At 34.2% G+C, this 19102-nt stretch overlaps 1 protein-coding gene across 6 annotated transcripts in view; it reads left to right on the plus strand.

Annotated features, from left to right (window-relative positions):
- ZCRB1 (zinc finger CCHC-type and RNA binding motif containing 1) overlaps window positions 1-19102 on the plus strand; it is a 42867-nt gene that overhangs the window by 14013 nt on the left and 9752 nt on the right. For 2 of the 6 annotated variants that reach the window (XM_074194723.1, XM_074194722.1), the window contains exons 2-5: window positions 6689-6774; window positions 7915-7943; window positions 18034-18145; window positions 18657-18764. In XM_074194723.1, coding sequence (XP_074050824.1) covers window positions 6691-6774; window positions 7915-7943; window positions 18034-18145; window positions 18657-18764 — 333 coding nt within the window. In that variant the 5' untranslated portion in view covers window positions 6689-6690. The other 4 variants (XM_074194726.1, XM_074194725.1, XM_074194724.1 and 1 more) reach the window with 3 other exon arrangements.

Below are 19102 nucleotides of genomic sequence, written 5' to 3' on the forward strand. Positions count from 1 at the left end.
AGTTTGCTAAGCCATTCCCCAATTGAAGGACATTTACTTGATTTCCAGTTCTTTGCCACCACAAATAGGGCTGCTATAAATATTTTTTTACAAGTGATGTTTTTACCCTTTTTCATCCTCTCTTCAGGGTAAAGACTCAGTAGTGGTATTGCTGGACCAAAGGGTATGCACATTTTTGTTGCCCTTTGGGCATAGTTCCAAATTTCTCTCCAGAAAGGTTGGATGAGTTCACAGCTCCACCAACAGTGTAATAGTGTCCCAGATTTCCCACAGCCCTTCCAACAATGATCATTATCCTTCCTGGTCATATTGGCCAGTCTGAGAGGTGTGAGGTGGTACCTCAGAGAAGCTTTGATTTGCATTTCTCTAATAATGATTTAGAGCAGTTTTTCATATGGCTATGGATTGCTTTGATCTCATCCGTAAATTGCCTTTGCATATCCTTTGACCGTTTGTCAATTGGGGAATGGCTTTAAAAAAAAAATATGACACAATTCTCTGTATATTTTAGAAATGAGTCCTTTGTCAGAATCATTAGTTGTAAAGATTGTTTCCCAATTTACTACATTTCTTTTGATCTTGGTTACAGTGGTTTTATTCTGTTCAAAAGCTTTTTAATTTAATGTAATCGAAATCATCTAGTTGGTTTTTGGTGATGTTCTCCATCTCTTCCTTATTCATAAATTGCTCCCCTTTCCATAGATCTGACAGGTAAACTAGTCCTTGATCTACTTTGCTTATAGTATTGTTTTTTATGTCTGTCCTGTAACCATTTGGATCTTGTCTTGGTAAAGGGTGTTAGGTGTTGGTCTAATCTAAGTTTCTTCCATACTAACTTCCTTTTCCCAGCAGTTTTTATCAAAGAGAGAGTTTATATCCCAATAGCTGGACTCTTTCGGTTTATCAAACAGCAGATTACTATAATCATCTCCTGCTTTTGCACCTAGTCTATTCCACTGGTCCACCACTCTATTTCTTAGTCAATGCCAAACATTTTTGATGACTGATGCTTTATAATATAATTTTAGATCAGGTAGGACTAAGCCCCCTTCTTTTATATTTTTTTTCATTAAATTCCTGGAAATTCTTGACTTTTTATTTCTCCATATGAATTTACTTATATTTTTCTAACTCATTAAAGTATTTTTTTTGGAATTTTGATTGGTAGGGCACTAAACAGGTAGTTTAGTTTTGGTGGAATTGTCATTTTTATTATATTAGCTCTACCTATCCATGAGCAGTTGATATTTGCCCAGTTATTTAACTCTGATTTAATTTGTGTGGGAAGTGTTTTATAATTGTTTTCAAAAAGTTTCTGAGTCTGTCTTGGCAAATAGACTCCCAGGTATTTTATATTGTCTGATGTTACTTTGAATGGGATTTCTCTTTCTAGCTCTTCCTGCTGTATCTTGCTAGACATATATAGAAAAGTTGAGGATTTATGAGGGTTTATTTTATAACCTGCAACTTTGCTAAAATTGCTAATTGTTTCCAGTAGTTTTTTGGATGATTTCTTGGGATTCTCTAGGTAGACCATCATGTCATCTGCAAAGAGTGAGAGTTTTGTCTCTTCCTTCCCAATTCTAGTTCCTTCAATTTCTTTTTCTTCTCTACTTGCTGAAGCTAACATTTCTAATATGATATTGAATAGTAGTGGTGATAATGGGCACCCTTGTTTCACCCTGATCTTATTGGGAATGTCTCTAGCCTCTCCCCATTGAATATATGCTTGTTGATGGATTCAGATAGATACTGCTAATTATTCTAAGGAACAGTCCATTTATTCCTACACTCTCTAGTGTTTTTAGTAGGAATGGATGCTGTATTTTGTCAAAAGCTTTTTCAGCATCTATTGATATGATCATATAATTTCTGATAGGTTTGTTGTTGGTATAATTGATTATACCAACAATTTTCCTAATATTGAACCAACCCTGCATTCCTGGGATAAATTCTACTTGATCATAATATATTATCCCAGTGATAACTTGTTGTAATCGTTTTACTAAGATTTTATTTAAGATTTTTGCATCTATATTCATTAGGGAGATAGGTCTATAATTTTCTTTCTCTGTTTAGATTAATTTTTTAAAACATAGTATGCTTTCTCTATACCTGTTGGTATACCTGCAATCATAAATGCTGCATTTCTTTTTCTGAATTCATCTGAAGCATAATAGATTTTATTCCTTTCTCTATATTTAACTTTGAATATATTTATTTCAATTTTGATTTTTTGTAAGCAATATATTTTGATATCTGCTTTCTAATCCATTCTCCTATTTTTGTCCATTTTGAAAATAGTTATTTCCATTCACAGTTATGATTCTAAATTGTATGTTTCCCTCCACCATCTTCTCTTACATTTTTTCTTCTCTTTGCCCTTTCCCCAATAATGTTCTCAACTTCACAAAGAATAAATGAGATATAGTCTAATGATAGATAATTGAAGATATATAATTGCTCTTCTGCCATCTCTTTTCACTTTGACTAGATTACAGGTTCTTAATATTTTTTCCAAGCCTTTCTTTACCATCCACTCTCTCAGATTGTAATGTTTACTTATTACTAATTTCTTCCTAAATTTTCTCTTCTGTTCCCCACCCCACCAATCACCTCCTGTTTTCTTATTAACTTAAATGTATTTCTACATGAAAATCTCTTTGGTCTGTGTGTCTGTGCATAAGCACACACACACACACACACACACACGTGCACACACACACACAAGTACATGCTATCCTTCTTAATTGAGTTAAGGTGAAATTGAGGTTTGAAGAATTTCACAAAGTTTCACAACTCAGTGATAAGGGACAGAAAAGTTTAATTTTGCAGGTGTAAAATTATTGCATGCAGACTCCTAGAGGATAAGCAGATAGTAGTAGGGAAAAGTTAGGATTTTTATAAGGGCACCAAGTATGGTCTACATGTTGGAAAGGTATAAAGGTTTACATCAGGATGTTCAGGCATAGCAGAATTTTTTTGGGTAACAAAGAGTTTACAGTTTGTTATCATGTTGGACTTTAGCCTCTACCTCTCTGCCCTTGTAGGATCTTCTCAGTGATTAAGGCTAGATATTGTATTTAGTTGACAGGGTACACAAATGGCTGTTCTGGAACAAGGAGGAGATCTCAGGATTGGTAGCAAGGGGGCCACAAGATAATAACTTCTCAGAGTTCATAAAGTCCACATAGAAAGACATAATTTAACTATTTGCTTTTGCTTTCTGCCTAATATATCCACTATGTACAAAGCCTTTCTTTGAAATGTTTATATTGTCTTTGCACTCACCACAAACATTTCTTCTTTAGTTTACTCCATTTTTTGTACTTTTTTTTTCATAAAATTAAAGTTCGGGGGGGGGGGTTTCACTTGTTTCTATTCCATCTTTAGAATGTAAACACTGCATCTTTATATTCTCCTTTCTGATTGCTCAACAAAATTGCCTTTTTATGGGTCTCTTGCCTCTTTGTATTCCAAGGTTCCTCCTTTTCATCAGGAACATTTCAGTTTCATTTTTCCCCAGTAGGATTACACTCAGTTTTTGCTAGGCATATTATTTTTTGGTGTTAAGTCTTTAGATTTAGGCCTTTTTGAATATGTATTTCAAGATTTTCTCTCATTTTAAAAATTTTTTCAAATCATAAGGAATCTTCCCTGTGGTTTCTTGGTAACTACATGCTTTGGGGGGGTTGCAAGGCAATTGGGTTAAGTGACTTGCCCAAGGTCACACAACTAAGTAAATATTAAGTGTCTGAAGCTGGATTTGAACTCAGGTCCTTCTAACTCCAGGACTAGTGCACTGTCCACTAGGCCACCTAAATGCCCTGGTAACTGGACTCTTACTCTGACTGCTTGCGGTTCTTTTTTGTTGTTTTTGCTTTTTCTTTGACTAGGAAGCTCTGGAATTTTACTGTGATGTTCTAGAAAGTTTTCATTTTGATGCTTCTTTCAGTAGGTGACCAGTGTATTCTTTCTAATTTCACTTTGCTCTGTGGTCTAATAGAGCTGGGCAACTTTTATTTATAAAACAGTAGGGGGCAGTTAAATGACAAAGTGGATAGAGCACCAGCTCTGGAGTTAGGAGGACCTGAGTTCAAATCCAGACACAGACACTTAATAATTGCCTACTATGTGACCTTGGGCAAGTCACTCTTAATCCCTTTACCTTAAATAAAATAAAAAAAATAAAAAAAATTTAAGATAATGATAATAGCTAGTATTTATATGATTGTTTAAAGATTTACATGGAGTTTTAATTATCATTTCATTTGGTCCTTATAGCAACCCTGTGAGATAGCTATTATTATTATATCTTTTTATGGATGAGGAAACCAAGGAATAGGAGGTTAAGTGATTTGCCTAGAGTCAAACAACTAGTAATTATCTGAGCCTGGTTTTGAATTCAGGTCTTCTTAATTCTAGGCCCAGTGCTCTTCAGCGGCTTGTTTGCATATTTCTATATTTTAAAATAGAATAAAACTGTAAAGTATAAAATCCATTCTTAGCCAGGGGAACAACTTTGGACCAAAAATTATAGTTTGTTGACTTCTTCTCTAAAGAGAACATCTGTAATAATGCTTATTTTTAAATTCTTGCTTTATTCTTCTGGGAACTCTATTTGACCTTGTGGTCAAACTGTGTTTTTGTTTGAAGTATTGCTAGTACAAATTGTGAAGTTATCCCTTTCTTCTAAGTTTAATTCTTAGAAACCGAGTTTCCTTTTCTTCTTTTGTTTATTCATTTTTGCAAACTTATTTTCTGAATTAGAATTTAACATCAGGGCCAGGTTCTAGATACATCCAGTTGGGTAATAAATTTTGGGCCACATCTGACCTCATTTTTGTTATCTGATATCTTATATCACTACTTCCTCTGATCTTTGAGTACTCTGTTCTTCAAAGACCTCAAGTCAAGGAAGCAAGTATTTATTAAAGACCAGGCATCCTTCAAGATATGAAGTCAAAAGACATCCTTGTTCTTATGCAGTTCACACTGCTATAGGGACAACAATATGCAAATAACTTTGTACAAATACAGGATAAACTAGAGATAGTATCAGGAAGAAGATACTTTTAGTATGATAATGAAAGGCTTCATGCAGTAGGTGATATTTTTGCTAAGATTAGAAGGAAGTCAGGGAAGCCAGAAGGTAGAAATTAGGGTGAACATTCCATTCATGGAGGACAGCCAGTGAAATAGCCTAGAATCTAGGCATGGAGTATCTCATGAAAGGAACTGCAAACAGTTCAATCCTATTGTATTGTAATGTATGTGAATAAGATTGGAAAAGTATAAGAGGAGGAGGAAGGATTGTGAAGAGTTTTAAAAGCCAAACAATTTATTTTTGACACTGGAAATGGCAGAGAGCCACTGGAATTAAGAAAGAAAATATGGAGATAGGAACCTTTAGGGAGATAACTTTGATAGATGAGTAGATGATGGACTGAAATGGAGAGAAATTTGAGATGGGGACACTTACCAGAGGCTATTGCCTCTGGCATAAGGTTATGAGAACCTGCATCAAATGTTAGCATTATCAGAGAAGAGGGTACATATAAGAGATGTTATTAAAATAGAACTGAAAGGATTTGACAACAGCATAGATATTGAAAAGTCAGAGGGTGAGAAATTGAAGAGGACACTTAGCCTGTGAGTCTGTGGGACTGTGAAGATGGTGATACTACCAAGAGTTATATGGAAATTGGAAAGAGGGGTGAATTTGGGGAAAAAGATAATGAGTTTGGTTTCAGACATGTTGAGTTGATAAGAAAGAAAGAAACCTTAAAAACATAATTTATTGTATGGTAAAGTTTTCAGAGAATAGCTCTGAACAATCATGTTAGGCTATCTAGGAGAAAAACATTTGATGAGTGTGTGAGAGAACTCAGTCAACACTCAAATTTTTAGACATTATAAAGTCCAATGGTATGGATGAATTGAGATTAAATCTCATTCCATTATCTTTCCCTTCTTCCTTATTTTCATCAGGGATACTATTATCTGTTCACCTAGGTCAGAAACCTTGGTGACATCCTGAAATTTTTCACTCTCGACTCCAAATCTTATCATTTCTACTTTTACAATTTCTTACATCTGTCCCCTTTACTCTACCAACATAACTAACTACCCTAGTTCAGGCCCTTATCATCTCTCCTTTAGATAATTTAAATAGACTACTTTCCCTGCTTCAAGTCTCTTTCCACTACAGTCATATAACTGCCAAAATAAAGTTTTCCTGCAGATGGATATGACCTTGTCATTCCCCTACTCAGTAAATTCTAATGCTTTCCTATTTACTTTTGGATCAGAAATTATTTCATCTTTAGCTAAAAACTTTTTAATGTTATTTTTGTGTTTTATAATATAAAGAGTTATTTGTGCAGTTGTACATCCTTATAATTTATAAATAAGTAAAAAGATATATTTATAGTACATGCCTTAAAAGTGTTTAAGATCACTGGATTAGAGCAGTATTTTAAGTATAGCAAATATTTACTTTTTATATTGATAATTTGCTACTGTTTATAGTAACTAATAATAGCTTAAAGATTTTCCTGATTTTCAAGCTTCAGATTTTTTTAAAAAGTTCCAGATCTGCAAAGTTAAATGTTATATATGTGTTTTCTTAATATGATCGATATCTGTTATTTGAACTGATTATATCTTTCTCCCCTTCTTGATACAGAAATGAGTGGTGGATTAGCACCAAGTAAAAGCACTGTGTATGTATCCAACTTGCCTTTTTCTCTGACAAACAATGATTTATACAGGGTAAGCAAACTTATTTATAAATACCTTTACTGAAGTCTATATAATCTGTATTGGGGACCTAAATGAACAAACTGTACTCTGGCAGAATGGCTTATTTATTACTTAAATGCATTTTACATGTCCAAACTGTACTGTGTGTGCATGTGTGTGTCTGTGTGTGTTTGCACATATATGAGAAAATCTGCAAATATTAAACAATAACCATTCTTCAAAGATAGGACATCAAGGAAATATCCCAGACAACTTTATTTTTTATAGTCCTTATAGGTACATCTAATTAATTATGCTATATGACCTAAACATGATTACCTTGTATTCTAAAATTTCTCCTATCTCCTCTACTAATTTAGGAGTTCACCCTACAGCGAGTCTATTTTTAGACTTTAGAAAAAAAATAACAAAACATTGTATAGAGCAACCATGTTTCCAGACCAGGCAGTGGAAACTTGTATTGCTGGAATAGTTAGGCTAATGAAGATGGTTTTAAAAATTTTTTTTCCCTTTTTTTTGTCCAATGTGAGAAGCAAATTATAAATGCATGTAAAATGAATTTATTTTTAAAATAAAAATGTAGCTTGGAAACATCTATTAAAATAAAAATATAATACGATGTATATAATATTAATCTGTGGTTTTCTAAATCAATGTAGCTACAAGGATCGGTTTCTACTCTAAACATTGGATACCTACTTGCAACTTCTCCCTAGGCTTTGAAACTGAGATTTTTTTCGTCATTAATAATTGAAGATAGAATTGTACAATTATATCAGTAATAATAACATTTACATCTATTTAACAAACTTTTTAGTGCCTGCTGTGTATAGAGTACTACTCTATGTTGGTAAAGAAAAGAGTTTAGGGTCATTGCCTTTATAGAGGTATCCTTGATGCATGGACACTATTATATTCCCACATGCTCATTTAGATCCATTCAATAGCCCAGCTAATAAAGATGTGATGTACCCATAGGCAGCAAAAAATTATTTACTTCACTTAATTTGTTTTAAATCTAAATTTTAGAAGTGGGTTGTAGAACTTTTTATGACTTTCACTAAGGAATTTCATTAGTTTATGATTTTTGGTGATGGGCATGTGAATGATTATAGAATGAATGCTCTCCCTTTCTGGTCTCTATTGCAGATATTTTCCAAATATGGAAAAGTTGTAAAGTAAGTATCCTTATTAATTTTAAAGTTTCTTAGACAGTCTTATGTTGTTGTTATTGTTGTTGTTTTAATATGGTTCCATTTTTGTTTGACATCTCAATTCTTCAACGAGTTCAGCATAGTGTAATAGATAAAGAACTGACCTTGGAATTGAGAAAACCTATGTTCAGTTCTCACTTTTTAGACATATGTAAAAAGTTAAATAATTTCTCAGTGCTTCTACACAACTAAGACTGTAAGTTGTAGAACAAATGCCAGTATTTATTGATACACTTCCCTTAACAGAAAATCTCTATATCAGTAACACGAACAAAAACAAAATTAATCTTACCATAATAAATTGTTACCTGAAATGATCAGAAAATGTTAGGAATTTTAGTTGATCAGATATTTTGATTCCTAAATGGTGATTATATATTCCATAATTAGGTTTGAGTCTTCTTTTTACACTGAAATAATTTCTTGATATTCCCTCCTCATCATATCATCTGCAAAGAGTGAAAGCTTTGCTTCCTCATTGCCAATTCTGATTCCTTCAAATTCTTTTTCTTCTCATTGCCACTGCTAGCATTTCTAATACTATATTGAATAGTAATGGTGATAATGGGCATCCTTGTTTCACCCCTGATTTTATTGGAAATGCTCTGAGTTTATTCCCATTATATATACTATCTGTTGATGATTTTTGATAGATATTATTTATTATTTTAAGGAAAACTCCATTTATTACTCCTTGCTGGCTTGCTATCTAACTGCTGGTACCTCTACTATTGTTAAACTGTCGGGACCTGGATTACAGTGTGGCTAAACTCCTGCTGGCTTTCCCTGTCTCCTGCCTCCTGGACTTCTGCTTTTCTCCCAAAGAGACAGACCTTATACTAAGTTCATCTGGTACTCTCATTGCCTAACTGATTTAAATTAATCCATTCAGTTATGTGACAGCTTTAAAGAACTTTCATGAGCCAAGCTTCACTCAAGCCATTCAGGTAATGTTAGAGGTTAGAATGAAACACAGTACTCATAAACTAAAAAATTAACATCTTTGACAAGGAAGTTTGCTGAAGAGTAGTATGGGAAGAATATATTTAATAGAGCGAAAAGGGAGAAAAGGAGTCTCTAACCTCTGATGTTGTGTAGGCCTTAACAAACACTTTTTGAGCGATTGACTTCCCCCAACAATACTTGCTGTCTTCTGGAAATCAGCTCTGACATTTGTAGATTCTTAATTATTTTCATTCACATCCAACTCTTCATGACCCTATTTGAGGTTTCCATGGCAAAGATACTGGAATTTCTATTTCCATCTCTAGCTTATTTTATAGAGGAGAAAGCTGAGACAAATAGAGTTAAATGACTTGCTAGTAAAATACAATATCCAAGTCAAATTTAAACTCAAGTCTTTCTGACTCAAAGCCCAGCCCTCTATCCACTTTGCCACCTAGCTCCCTAAATATATTTGGTGTATATGTCAATATCCCCAGATCTCCAATTCCAGAAACTTCTCTGAAATCCTGAGGAGGCTCAAGCATTGGAAGCTCAATCCACATGGCACAGTTCTTAACGACTTCCTAAATGACATATAAAAAGTTCCAGTTGGTCCATCAAATATTGTTCTTAGTCTTAAAATAAGCATTATTTTTTGTGAATAGACGATACTGGATATATGGATTATAATGAAACCCAAATAAGTTTTGAAAATTCAACAAAGGACATTTTAGTTCTGGACCTGAAGTCAAGAAGACTCTTCTTCTGAGATCAAAATCTCAGAACACTTACTAGCTATGTGATCCTGGTCAAGTCATTTAATCTTGTTTACTTCAGTTCCCTCATGTAAAATGAACTAGAGAAGGAAATGGCAAATGTGTCCAGTATCTTTGCCTAGATAATGGAGTCATGAAAAGTCAGACAGGACTGAAGACAACTAAACAACACTTCCACCTTCCTATTGCTACTAAAAATATTACAAAATTAATGAGTTTCTCTTCTTCTCTCAGGATATAAGTACTTAAAGACCCAGAGCCTATTCATATCTGTCTGTAGATCTTGGATACATACATTTTACTTAAATTTTCCTTAAACTAGTGATTCAATTTAGCAATTGTTAGGATATTGGCAACTATAAGGGAATAATACTGCTGCTACTTTTAGTTGCCTTGTAAAGCTTTGTAAGCACCAGGTGTATGCTAATCACAATATTGGAGTTTCCTGTGCAGTTGACAAGAATTGTGTATGGGGAGCGGCTAGGTGGCATAGTGGATAAAGCACTGGCCCTGGAGTCGGCAGTACCTGGGTTCAAATCTGGTCTCAGACACTTAATAATTGCCTAGCTGTGTGGCCTTGGGCAAGCCACATAACCCTGTTTGCCTTGCAAAAACCTAAAAACAAACAAAAAAAAAAAAAAAACAACTGTGTATGGCCCAAAACTTGATAGTCACAGTCTCCTTTATGAAACCATCCAATCACATGAGACTCCTTTTCCTTGACACTAACCTTCTTCTACTTCATTCCAATCCCTTCTTGCCAATTATACAAAATGCTCATGGCCAGGTCTGATTCAGTAACTTTACATTTATTAGTAGACATTTTTCCTAATAGAAGAACTAAATGCGTTTTCATGTAATACATAAAAAATAATGATCATAGAAATCATCTTATCCATGGATCTTTTATGAGTAGATCTCAAAGACTTACCTGTAGAGTTCCAAGTTAGTTTCCATTTCAGTGTTTCCCTCTGCAGTTTTGATTGATTAAAGAATTTATTAGCAATGCCCATTAGTCACCTCATTATGATTGGGGGGGTATCCATGTGTTATTAAAAGCTATAACCAATAGAATGCTCATGCCTGTTAGTTCTACACTAGAAAGGCACAGAATATGCTTCCAGAAAAAGCCTTCCCAATAATTAATCTATCTTAAGTTCAGAAAGTCTCATAATTAATATGGTGCCTATTCAGTAATGAAATTTTTTGCCATGACAATTTATGAAGCAAAGAAAAAATATTAAATGACCCCCATTCCTTCTGCTTCTGCAGAATGGTAGAAAAGGGAACAGATGGTGCTGATAACTACAGAGTTTTAAAACATTTATAGATAAATTGATTTGCTACTCGAGTTTGAGGTCCTTATCCAGATAGCAGAGTGAACATACTACCAGAAAACTGATTTACATAAATTCTTGGTCCTTGAATAAAAGAAGAAGTTTACAATTCCATGGAAGGATGTTTCACAGATTGTCTTTGGAGAGGCATATAATTAAATTGGAAAATTTGATTTACAGGTCATCCAAGTCAGTGAAAAAGAAAGATCATTTCATCAGACAATTGATTATTTCATAATAAATGCTTATGAAAAGTATTTTGGGAAAAACAATGAAAGTATTTGCAGGTTATACACCAATATATGTTGCAGAGACTGTAGAGAAATTCTTATAACTCACTAATTTCCAAATAAAATGAATATGACTTCAGTACAAAGTGAAAATAAGTGAATATTTTGAAAAAAATAATAGAAAACATGAGCCAAAAATAAGAAATGAGAGAGACCAAAGATTTGTACATCATTCAAAAACTTCACATTGTCAGGTATCAAAGAAAGAATCAGAAGACTCTGGTCATGACAAACATTACTAAAAATAAAACAGATTATTTTTCAATAAGCAATAAATGACTTTTTACCAATGCAGGATTCATTACTGAATTAGATCTTTGGATACAGGCAGGCTAACACCTTACCTTGTTAAAGCAAAGATCAAAATTAGTTCAAAGCTAAAACAAGTAATAAAAATCAGGAAAAGATAACTTATGTAATAAAAATAATCCTAATATGACCTACATAACCATATATAGTATATACCTCCAAAATAGAAAAATATGTAAAGGAAAGAATATCAATGCTAATTATAATTTCTTATGAAAGTATAACAGTTATAGGTCAGTTATCATAATAAGCAGATCCAAAAAAACTTAAAATCTTGGTTACAATCTCTTGAGGAACATGCCAAATTGTGATATGACAGCCAGAGGCTATTTCTAAAATCGTAGACAGAAGGATTATGGAAAAAGTTACAAATAGTGTCTCCTCAAAAGACAGAAGCAGAAGTTCAAATCTGTTAAAAACATGGCAAGAGGGCAGAGCCAAGATGGTGCTGTGAAGGCAGTATTTTCTGGGAACTCCTTCCCCCTAAACTCCAAAAACCAACAAATTATGACCCTAGCCAAACTTTAAAGGGGCAGAACCCACAGAAAGACTGAGTGATAAATTTTCCCAGTTCAAGGTAACTTAGAAGTTTCACAGGAATGGTGTGTTTCACCAGAACCTAGGGTTGGAAAAAAGCACAACCCAGCCCAGCCCAGCCCAGAGGTCACTGGCAATGAGAAGGGGCAATGCGAGAACTCTGCTACATCACAATGAGTATGGAGTGAGGAGCAGAATATGTAGTGAGAGAATGTGGAGAAAGCAACTTGCACCCTGAGAGAAGGTAAGGGAAGTCTGCAGAGATTTCTCTGCTCTCCCTCAGGGTAGGACTCTGCTGCTAGCTTACACTCAGATCCAGGTTGCAGTTTGGGCTTCCATAATAAGTAGATAAGCTGGATCCCTCCTTATAGCTCCAGAGCAGAGGGAATCAGGCAAGAGAGCATAAGACCTTAGAGGAATAGAGGGCCCAGTGCAGTGCCCCCCCCCCAAAAAAAAAAAACAAAGCCTTAGAAGTGCTGTCTTGGACTGAGGAAATGAGTAAACAACAGAAAAAGAAGAATCTGACCATAGAGAATTACTTTAGTCCCATGGAAAATCAAAACACATACTCAGATGATGACAAAATCGAAGCTTCCATATCCAAAACCTCCAAGAGAAATAGAAAATGAGTTCAAACTATGAATGAGCTCAAAAAAAGAATTTGAAAAGCAATTAAGGGAGATGGAGGAAAAATTGGGAGGAGAAATGAGAGCAATGCAGAAAAATCATGAAAACCAAATCAACAGCTTGGTGAAAGATATACAAAAAAAATACTGAAGAAAATAATATAAAAACCAGTGTGTGTGTGTGTGTGTGTGTGTGTGTGTGTGTGTGTAATAAAAAACAGTATATATAATAAAAACCAGTTTAGGCCTAATGAAAAAAGCAAAATAAAAGGCAAATGAGGAGAAGAATACCTTAAAAAGCAGAATTGACCAGCTGGAAAAGAAGATTAAAAAAGCTCTCTGAAGAAAATAACTCCTTCAAATGCAGAATGGAACTTAAGGAAGCTGATGACTTTGCAAGAAATCAGGAAGAAGTAAATCTCTTCCAAAAAAAGCCAAAAATTAGAAGAAAATGTGAAATATCTCAATGGACAAACAACCAACCTCAAAAACAGATCCAGAAGAAATAATTTAAAAATTATTAGGCTATCTGAAAGCCACAACCAGAAGAGCTTAGACTTCATTTTTCAAGAAATAATATAGCAAAATTGCCCAGACAGCCAAGAAGCAGAGGGTAAAATAGAAATCAAAAGAATTCACCAGTCACCTCCTGAAAGAGATCCGAAAAGAAAAACTTCCAGGAATATTATAGCCAAATTCCAAAACTCCCAAATCAAGGAGAAAATTCTAAAAGCTGCCAGAAACAAACAATTCTACTACCAAGGCTCCATAGTCAGGATACACAGGATCTGGCAGCATCTACATTAAGGGCTCATAGGGATTGGAATATGATATTCCGGAAGGCAAGAGATCTTGGTTTACAACCGAGAATCAACTACCCAGCAAAACTGAACATCCTCTTTCAGGGGAAAAGATAAACTTTCAATTAAACAGGCGACTTTCAAACTTTCCTATTGAATCAACCAGAGCTGAACAGAAAGTTTGATCTCCAAGTACTGGACTCTGCTGAACTATAGAGGGGGTAGATGAGAAGGATTAACTATGAGGAGCTTAATGATATTGAATTGTTTATATTCCTGCATGGCAAAAAGATATTGATAACTCATATGAACTAGCTCATTTATAAGACCTGTTAGAAGGAGCATATATAGACAGGGCACAGGAAGGAGTAGAATATAATGGTATAATATAGTAAAAAAGATGGAGTCAATGGGTGATCAAGGAAAGTACTGGGAGGAGGGGAAAAGAGATAAAGAAGAAGCTAAGAAATTTCACATAAGTCAAGAAAAATCTTTTTCAATGGAGTGGAGTGGGAGAGGCAAGGGGGAATGAGTGAGACTTCATTCTCATCAAAAATGGCTCAGAAAGGAAATAATATACACACTTAATAGGGTTAGGAAATCTGTCTTAACCTAGAGAAAAATGAGAAGAAAGGGATGGGATGAGGGGGAATAGTGGGAGGGAAGGGGGGAATAGGTGATGGAAGAGAGGGAAGATTGAGGGAGAGGATATTCAGATTCAACACACTTTTGGACAGGGCCAGGATGAAAGAATAAATGAGAGTGGGAAGGAATAGAGTGGAAGTACTGCTAATAATAGCAACTGTGGGAAAAATATTGAAGCAACTTCTCTGGTGAACTTACAATAAAGAAAGCAACTCACCCCAGAGACAGAGCCATTGGAATCTGAACACAGACTGAAGTACATTTTTTTTTCTCTCTCTCTCTATTCTTGAGGTCTCTTATCTTTGGGGGGAGCTTATGTTTACTCTTATAACACATCCAATTTACATCAATGTATAGCATGGAAACAATGTAAAGACTGGAAACAATGTAAAGACTATCAGACAACCTTCTGTGGGGGGAGGGGAGAGGGGGAATTGTAATATTCAATACCTTACAAAAAATGATAGATACTACTATTGTATATAATTGGAAAACAAATAAAATGTTAAAGAAAAAAAAAACATGGCAAGTGATTCAACTGAGCCAAATTATTATGATGACATTTAAGAAAGAAAATAAAAGGGGGAACCCACAAATAGATAAAAGAAATTCCCTTTACCCTCTCGGAAGAAATCACAGCAGGAAACAGTACCACTGAGTGCCTCAATGAACAAAAGTTGAATGTTGAAACAGAGGGCCTTAAATCAAATCTTTCCACAAGACCTAAGATCATGGTCAAGACCTACAGGAGAAAGAAAAAAGACAAAATGAGACTAAGAACTGGGAGGATGAGGGAGGGAGGTAGCAGATTCAGGGACATGGTGATGAAGTCAGTTACGGAAGATCAAGGTAATGCAGACAGGTGAGAAATGAGATGTCTGAGCTGAAATCTCTTTTTTAAATGGAGGTGGCATTTATGGCCCCATCCTCCAATCAGAGAGGTAGAGGGTCGTGAGGAAGTGGAATGTCAAAACTGATAAAATTTTACATGTTTGTGTTCCCAACATGTAAAAAAAACATGAATCAAGTTGGAGAAATATATCAGACTGATATTTCCAGAGACCCTGAAAACAGTTTGAAGAGGAAACAATTTTAAATTATCAGACCAAATAAAAAACCTGTGCACTATGTTTCAAGAAATCATAAAATTAAATTGCTTAATGAGCAGCTAGGTGGCTCATTGAATAGAGCACCAGTCCTGGAGTCAGGAGGACCTGAGTTCAAATTCAGCCTCGGACGCTTAAAAATTACCTAGCTGTGTGGCCTTGGGCAAGTGACTTAACCTCATTGCCTTGCAAAAATCTAAAATAAAAATTTTTAATTGCTTAGCTACATTGGAACCAGAGAGAAAAAAGCAAAATAGAATCAACATGTTAGTCATCAAAGACTACTACATAATTTTGCTATCTCTAATATTTTATTTTTTCCTCAAGAATATGTTCTTTTTCTCTCAACACATTCAGTTTTGATCATTGTATAGCATAGAAGCAATGTAAAGATTATCAGACTGACCTCTGTTGGGGGGGAGCAGGAAGGGAGGAGGGAAATTATAAAATTCAAATCCTTACAAAAAATGATAGATAGAAACTTTTATTGTATATAATTGGAAAACAAATAAAGTATTTTAAAAAAAAAAAAGAAATAAAACAGAAATATCCTCACCAAAATTCAAAAGTTGTAGGTCAAAAGGATAATGCTGCAAGCAGAAAAAAAAAAGATTTCAAGTAATCATAGTCACAGTTTAAAAGGCATTTTACATAGATTATTAAATCTTAGCTTAAGAAGAATCTCGTGAGGTAGATATTTAGCAAAATAAGAAACCAAACCTCTACAAAACTAAATGACTTGCCCAGGAACTAAACTGACAGATGTAGGACTCTTGATATTTATCTTCCTCTTTTAACTTTTTATTAGAGTGTGAGCTTCTTGAGACAAGGATTATTAGGTTTTTGTTTTTATATATGTAGTATCTTATCACAGGGTTTTACCTATAATAAATACTTAATAAATTTTTAGTGAATTAGCTTAAATTATTGAGGTTTATTCCAACTATGAAAAGTCAAGGAATGTAAATGGTTGTGAGCCTATTTGCTTCAAGGAGATACTTGGGGAAGCAGGTCTAACCTAGGCACAGTACCTTGCAAAAGCAAATATTTAGTTACTATTTGTTGGATTGAAAAAAAAGACCTAAATTCAGACCTCAGAAACTTATGACCTCTTTTTTAAAAAGAATTGCACAATTGATGAAGAGGATATAAAGGAAATTTTTAAAAAACATTTCACCCAATCATTAACCAACATTTTTCTGTTTCCTGGGTTGGAAGCAAGAGGAATGGGTAGATAAGGGCAAATGAGGATTCAAGAAAAATTGAAAAGATTTATTAAAAGCTGGGGGCAGCTAGGTGGTGCAGTGGATAGAGCACTATCCCTGGAGTCAGGAGTACCTGAGTTCAAATCCAGCCTCAGACATTTAATAATTACCTAGCTGTGTGGCTTTGGGCAAGCCACTTAACCCCATTTGCCTTGTAAAAAACTAAAAAAAAAAAAAAAAAAGATTTTATTAAAAGCTTTATGACAAAATTTGCTTCATCAAAAACATAAACCCAAAAATTAGTTGGAATGTAGTTATGGAGGAAACTGAAATGGCAATAAAGATAACAAAAAGGGAAGAAACCCCAAATTGAACGAGGTGTATATAGTAGAGATATATACTAAAGGCAACAAAATTGTGATAGCATTCAGAGGCAAGGTATCTAAAGGTGAGGAAGATACCAAAAGCATTGGGGGTGGGGTGGGGTGGGGATCCTCAGTTCTTAATGCAAACAAACAAAAAAGAGATCAATTAAATTAAGTGTTTATGCCTTCTTTTTCATGTATAAAAAAATCTTTATGACATTCATTTATACACGAATTATGGGCATCCAACCAAATGGTATTCACATGTTGTATTCAACAATCTTTACCTTCTTAAAATTAACTGGAAAATGTTACAATTTGAGAGAACTGATATTAAATTTATTTTAGATAAGTTGAATTTGAAATCAGTCACTTTCAAGCAGATGTGCTCAGCATGCATTCGTATAGGATTTGTGTTTTATTAGTACAGAGGTGTTAATATATTATACTTAATATTTCTTGACAATAGAAGTGTTAATAAAAATACTTAATACTAAAACATATGAACCAAAACATCCTATTCAGTAGGGACATAGGAATCAATGTTTCATGGTCATTTTTCAGAACATCAATTTTTTGATGACATTCAAAAGCAATTATCAATGATGTCTCCCATTTAATTGATTGCTTTATATTTATGAAATTTATAGATTTAAGAAATGCATTATTTTTCATAGTTTTAATTGTTATGTATCTGATTTGCATGTAAAATTTTTTCTGTTCTGTTTAACTAAATTTTTGTCAGTAGGTAGTAATCAGATGTCAGAAGTAAATATTCAGAAGAGCAAAATCTTAGCACATGTGCCAATAAAAGAAAAGAAATAATTATGCTTTTTCTTAAAAATTCCATTATCCCTCCAATTTATGTCATCCTTTAAACATTGATTTAAGTATGATAGAGTATAGCAGTTAAACTAGTTTTTATTAAATTAACATTATATTTTCTTTGCTGTCCTTCTGAGTCTTCCAAAGCTCAAAAATAATTGATTTACCATATTAATCCCCTTTATACATAAAAGTATTTGCATTTGAACATATTCATTTTAATTGATTCTCCCAAGTTTCACTTATACTTATTTTTGGTTTTTTATACTTCTGTTTATTTCTTTTCAGGGTTACTATTATGAAAGACAAAGATACCAGGAAGAGTAAAGGTGTTGCATTTATTTTGTTTTTGGATAAAGAATCAGCACAAAACTGCTCGAGAACACTAAATAATAAGCAGGTAGGCTAGTCATCTAGACAGCATAAAGCCTGTCTGCCCACCCACTCAAAAAAGAAAGGGGGATACAGATGAAAATGAAGTCCAAAAGAATTTAGTAAATTGACTGGGAATACATGTAAGAAATAAAGAAGCTTCAGAGCTTTTTTGACCTTCACCTTTCCAAAATGTAGAGAGGATTCACAAGACAGACAAGAAGGTAGGAGACCCTTTGCTTAGTAGCACTTTAGGTAAACAGGCATTCTTACCTTGTAATAAGTAAAATTAATCTTTCAAAAATACATTAGAGGGGGCAGCTAGGTGGCGCAGTAGATAGAGTACCGGCCCTGGAGTCAGGTACCTGAGTTCAAATTCGGCCTCAGACACTTAATAATTACCTAGCTGTGTGGCCTTGGGCAAGCCACTTAACCCCATTGCCTTGCAAAAAACATACATTGGAGATTTGGGAAAAAATGAAATTATCAGATTTGTAAAATTTACATTTTGCTTTACTTTTCCCCCCCCCTTGGTTTAGTTATTTGGGAGAGTGATAAAAGCAAGCATTGCTATTGACAATGGAAGAGCTGCTGAGTTCATCCGAAGGCGCAACTACTTTGATAAATCTAGGTGTTATGAATGTGGAGTAAGTAAAAATTTTCACAAAATTTTCTGTACATTATATCCAATGTTTCCATACATATTTTATTAATGGCAGTTATCTCTGGTTCATAAAACCATGTTTATGGTTTATGTGAAGAGTCTGAATATTCATTGAAAGCAACCCTAAGAGGAATTTACTATGGTTGGATATAATTTTTCCTTTCCCTGATTTTCAATTCTCTAATACATGTCAGTTGTCAAGTTAAACCTAGTGAAGATTTGAGTGACTATAAAATGAAAAAAATCACTTGGTTACTCGAGTGGTTCTATGAGCTCATCAGTTTCTATATTCTTTCCAATAATACATTTCACAATTCTCTG

The sequence above is a fragment of the Macrotis lagotis genome, chromosome 7 (assembly GCF_037893015.1).
Source record: "Macrotis lagotis isolate mMagLag1 chromosome 7, bilby.v1.9.chrom.fasta, whole genome shotgun sequence".
NCBI lineage: Eukaryota > Metazoa > Chordata > Mammalia > Peramelemorphia > Peramelidae > Macrotis > Macrotis lagotis.